The 5,043-nt window shown below is 43.4% G+C and overlaps 1 protein-coding gene across 1 annotated transcript; it reads left to right on the top strand.

The window, feature by feature from the left end:
- The first annotated feature begins 1,339 nt into the window (after positions 1-1,339).
- Positions 1,340-4,638, top strand: LOC115680538 (ras-related protein RABA1f-like). The gene is made up of 2 exons (XM_030604353.2): positions 1,340-1,854; positions 2,616-4,638. Exons 1-2 carry the CDS (start codon positions 1,634-1,636, stop codon positions 3,046-3,048), a joined length of 654 nt encoding a protein of 217 aa, XP_030460213.1. The 5' UTR covers positions 1,340-1,633; the 3' UTR covers positions 3,049-4,638.
- Positions 4,639-5,043: the final 405 nt, after the last annotated feature.

Below are 5,043 nucleotides of genomic sequence, written 5' to 3'. Positions count from 1 at the left end.
GCAGCCGAGGCCGAGCCTCGCCGGATCTGAGGCTCGGCCTCCGGCCGAGGCTGGCGAGGCGGCCTCGCCCGGCAAGAACGGCGAGGTTCGGCCTCGGCCGACCTCGCCGCCGCCGGCGAGGTCGGCCTCGCCGGCTGGCGGGCGCCGAGCGTCGCCAGTGCCGGCGGGCGGACCTCACGATCTGGCGCGAGGCTCGGCCCCCTCGGCCGCCGGCGAGGTCGGCCTCGCCCGGCAAGGGCGAGGCCGAGCCTCGCCAGATCTGCGAGGCTCGGCTCACGCCGGCACCGGCGAGGTCGGCCTCGCCCGGCAAAGAATCCGAGGTTCGGCCTCGGCCGACCTCGCCCGGCAGAACGGCGAGGCCGACCTCGCCCGGCGGCGGCGGGCCGACCTCGCCGGCCCTCGCCTCGGCAGTCGCCGGACCGGCGACCGCCGGAGGTTGAAGGTGAAAAAAAAAAAGAAAAGAAAAAGAAAAAAAAATTCGAAAAAATGAAAATAATATTAAAAATTGGATAAATAGTAAACGGGGTAGATTTGGGACAAAAGTAAAGTTTGGGGTTTTTTATGAGACAAAAAAAGTTTGGGATATAATTGGGACAAAGGCTAAAGTTAGGGGTTTTTTAGGGAATTGGGCCATTGCAACTTCCAGGGACTTAATATTTTAAAGTTATATAATTAGGTCTAGATTCAACTGCCTAAATAACCCTGTTCAACTTTAATATATTGAGGATGGGTATTTCTAGAAATCCCTAGGATCTGTTCCTCGGAGACTGGTGATTGTTGGGTCACGAAAGAAAAGATCTTGATCGAGAATAAGTCGTTTCAAGATAACTGCTTCAGCTAGAATGGATCCTAGATAAGTTAGATAAATCAAGAACCCGATTGCATTCAACTGCCTAAACCCGCCACGGACAATCAAAAATAAATTTGTATCCTGTATAAGTTAGACCAGTCAAGAACCGAGTTCTATTCGGCTTTGCTATCCCTAACAACCCATTAAAAAGGAAAAAAGCATGTTAAGAACTTTCTTCGTGACCACTTCAACTCTAGCTCCTCTTTCACCAAATGTCACCTCGATTTCGATTGACCTTCCAGTGACATCATGCTTTAGGAGATTTGAACGTAGAAAAGAGGGTGAAAAAATGACCTAAGAGAGATCAAAACTCGAGTACTAAATCGAAGCGAAACCTAACTAATATACTATGATGTCCACGCATAATCTAGTAATTTTACTCGTTTGTTTGTCTGAGTCAAGTGTTCAGACAGACATGCAGGAGAGAAAGCGAGAAGACCTGTTCTTGGTCGTCTCAATGACTTAGTGGGGAACGCATCACGTCTCTAATCACGAGCCACGAAGATCACCCTTCATTCTCGTTAGTCGTTTTAGGCCACCTTCCAAGAATAGCTTCCATCAAAACTAATCGTCTCGGTAATTTCCAACTTTAGTATATATTTCCCTCCATAATTCTAGGTTTGTCTTTCTTTGGCTCCCTCTCTCTTTCTCATGCTTCCTCGAATCTCACCGGGCATTCTCCATCTCAACCAAGAAAGGGTTGACAATTCTCAACCGAGTTATTGACAAACTCAAGAGAGAAATTCCTCAATCTTTTTTGGTTACTGGGATTTGTGGTTTTCGATGGGGACGTATCGGTCGGACGACGACTACGACTATTTGTTCAAGGTAGTGCTGATCGGGGACTCCGGCGTCGGCAAATCGAACCTGCTGTCAAGGTTTTCGAGGAACGAGTTCAGCATGGAATCCAAATCCACGATCGGGGTCGAGTTCGGGACTCGTTGCATTCGGGTCGATGATAAGGTTGTCAAGGCGCAGATTTGGGACACTGCAGGCCAAGAAAGGTTTGAGCCATTCTCACAATATCTACATCTACTCCTCCATTTTATGGATTGCCATTCATTACGAATTATAGATTCGACTGCTTTTGATTGGGACTAACATTCTTAGATGGATGTCGTGTTTTCTAAGAACTATCTTTTCGAAATCAGAATCTGCTAATCAGATCTTAGGCAAACCTCATGTAATCCTTATTATGAACTCTGTTTACAAATGATTTGATTTTCTTAAACCTGGTTTATGTCGGATTTGTGTGGATGTCTGGTAGGTAAGATTGACAATGTTTGGACGGAATAACCCACCTTGATTCGTGTATATGCTGAGAAGAGAATTTGGATATTACAGATCTTGAGACGCAAGCTAATACATGTCATCAATGAATTTAAGTTCCTAACGGGTGAAGAAATCATTTACACTAGCATTGTTGATTGCACGTCACGGGCAAGCAGTTCTGTCTCAATGGCTAACTTGCGGTCTGCATACATTGTGCGGTCAATTGCGGTTTATTCAGAGTTTGGTTCTTCCCAAATTTGTCATTCAAAGAGTTGGATTGAATTTCTGATCAGGCATGAATTTACATGAACTAAGAAACATTCTGCATTTTATATTTGTGTGTTTGGTAGAGATCATTATTGGCTAATGTAACATTACAGCGAGTAGAGGTCTGCTTGGGAATAGGAAGTTGTTCATGTTCTGTTCTTAATTATATCTAATCTTCTTTTGAGGCGATAAATATTTGTCTGATAATCTGTTGTGTTTAACATAGATACCGTGCGATCACAAGTGCGTATTATCGAGGCGCTGTGGGCGCTTTACTAGTCTATGATATCACTCGGCACGTCACGTTCGAGAATGTGGAGAGGTGGCTAAAGGAACTCCGAGACCACACTGAGGCCAACATTGTGATCATGCTCGTTGGGAACAAGGCGGACCTGCGCCATCTCCGTGCGGTCTCCCTCGATGATGCCAAAGCATTTGCCGAGCAAGAGCACACCTTCTTCATGGAGACATCTGCGTTGGAGGCGCTCAATGTCGAGAACGCCTTCACAGAAGTGTTGACTCAGATCTACCGTGTGGTCAGCAGGAAGGCTCTCGACGTCGGCGACGACCCTGCAGCCCTGCCAAAGGGACAGACGATCAACGTCGGGAACAGGGACGATGTCTCGGCTGTCAAGAAGGCCGGTTGTTGCTCGTCATGAGAAATCATGGGTCGGGTGCGAAAGTGCTTTGCTCTTCATAGCATTGTGTTTCCGCGCTTTGCTCTTCATAGCATTGTGTTTCCAATAGAGGGAGCGACACTGAAAATGGATTTCATCAGTCATCATGTACACAAAAAAATTAGACACTCTTATAGCATATTAATGTTAGCTGAATTGATTGCATTTAAAAACAAATGAAATTGGCAGATACTTCAACCAAAAAAAAAATAAAAATGGCAGATACTCTTTCCTCATCGTTTGCTTCCTGTTTTTTTCCCTTTTGAACTTGTTCTGTTGGGTTTCTACACATGTTTCTCAAAAGCATTACCTATTTTTCATAATCTAAGTATGGTTCATCATCTGCAGTTACTAAAAGTATCATCATGATCAGTGATTATTCTAAGTGCATTTATAGGACACTTTGTTATGTGTACAGCCTGAATTAGCACTAGTTCTATTAACTGATATAACAAATTCTGAAGATTGTCAGAAATTAGTTTGTGAAGCCTGGAATTCTGGCTATTGCAGTGGAAAAACTTTGTTTGGAATAATAGAACATGTCTAAGAGATATTAGCTAGTTGGAGTATAACAAAATTGTCTAATACAAGACGTTCAGTGGAGGCCCTCAGTTCTGAGTTACAGCAAATAATAAATAGCAATGGAGTTATGCATGATAGGAACTGGAAAGCTTAACTTAATCTCGGAAGGAGAAATGTGGCGCCAACAGGAAATGTATTGAGGCATGAGGGCTTGAATTGATCCGTTGTGTTGGGAAAAGCTCTTCCACGCAAATACCATTCAAAGAAGACAGCAAAACAGGATCTCGATTCTCAGGACTCCTTATGACAGTTGGTGCAGAGGACCCCAACAGAGAGAACAGATGGCACTGCAGTATTTCAGGAAGTTGTGCACTTCTATAGGACGTTGCATTTTCCTTCCAGTAATTGATCATTGTCCTATTTTGGTGACTCAGGACATGAAAAGTTCCCTAACTCAAGCTGTCAACTTGGAAGAAGTGAATAGGCTGTTTTTGAACTGAGATCCCTTAAAGCACCTGGGCCTGATGGAACGAAAGGTTTGTTTCATAGAGAGAACTAGGATGTGGTACTGAAAGATGTTTTCAAGGAAGTACTGTAGTTCTTGAATCAGGGACCCTCAATCCTTTGTTAAACAGAACACAAATTACTCTTGATTCCTGAAGTCTCCAACCCTGAAAGGCTTGATCCATATCGTCCTATAGGCTTATGCAGTTTTGCACACAAAGTTTTTGCAAAAGCGTTGGCCAAAAGCTCGAGCCCTGGCTTCCTGAATTGATTAGGCCCAAGCAAAGTGCTTTTGTGCAAGGGAGACATGTACAAGATAACATCTTGTTAGAGCTAGAAATACTTCATCAATCACGAGAAGAAAAAGGAGGAGAATGTTCGGGGCTATCTTGAAACTTGACATTAAGAAAGCCTATGACAGGATAGAGTGGGATTTCCTTGAAGCGTGTTTAAAGAAAATAAGTTTTGTGGAAATTTGGGTGAATTGGATAACATAACGTGTGAAGACTATTACTTTCGATGTTAAGCTAAACGGGGGGCCCTTGCAATGTCAACCCACCAATTTTAATGTATTAAGATGTTGACATGGGGATGACAGGTATAGAATAAAAAACATCTATATGAATATATAATAACAAGCTCTGCATAAATAAATAATAACGTCCATTTTTTCAAAACCCAATAACAATTACGTAGGGTTGGGGGGGGGGGGGGACACCTAACTTGGGTGTTGACATCTATTATTGTCTTGAAACATTAAAAAAATGTAATTAGCAATTATGTAAGTTTCGATGGTACTTATTGCCAATAGTTTAGTGTGAGTATTTATTATCCCAAATCATAATTTATGCATCTACATCGTAGTTAATTTATCGAGCGCACAGGACTTGGCTCCTTGCTTAATTTGAATCAGAAAATTTAGGTCGACAGTAGTAGTAGTCTCAATCTTCA

This window comes from Syzygium oleosum, unplaced genomic scaffold, assembly GCF_021117445.2.
Source record: "Syzygium oleosum isolate NSW1041296 unplaced genomic scaffold, Sole_v2.1 Sole_v2.11, whole genome shotgun sequence".
NCBI lineage: Eukaryota > Viridiplantae > Streptophyta > Magnoliopsida > Myrtales > Myrtaceae > Syzygium > Syzygium oleosum.
Note: the sequence above shows the minus strand (reverse complement) of the source record. Positions and strands in the feature narration are given on the sequence as shown.

Coding starts and splice junctions, on each gene's coding strand:
- LOC115680538 (XM_030604353.2), top strand. CDS start 1,634: ATGGGGACGTATCGGTCGGACGACGACTACGACTATTTGTTCAAGGTA. Junction 1,855..2,615: donor GACACTGCAGGCCAAGAAAG/GTTTGAGCCATT, acceptor TGTTTAACATAG/ATACCGTGCGATCACAAGTG.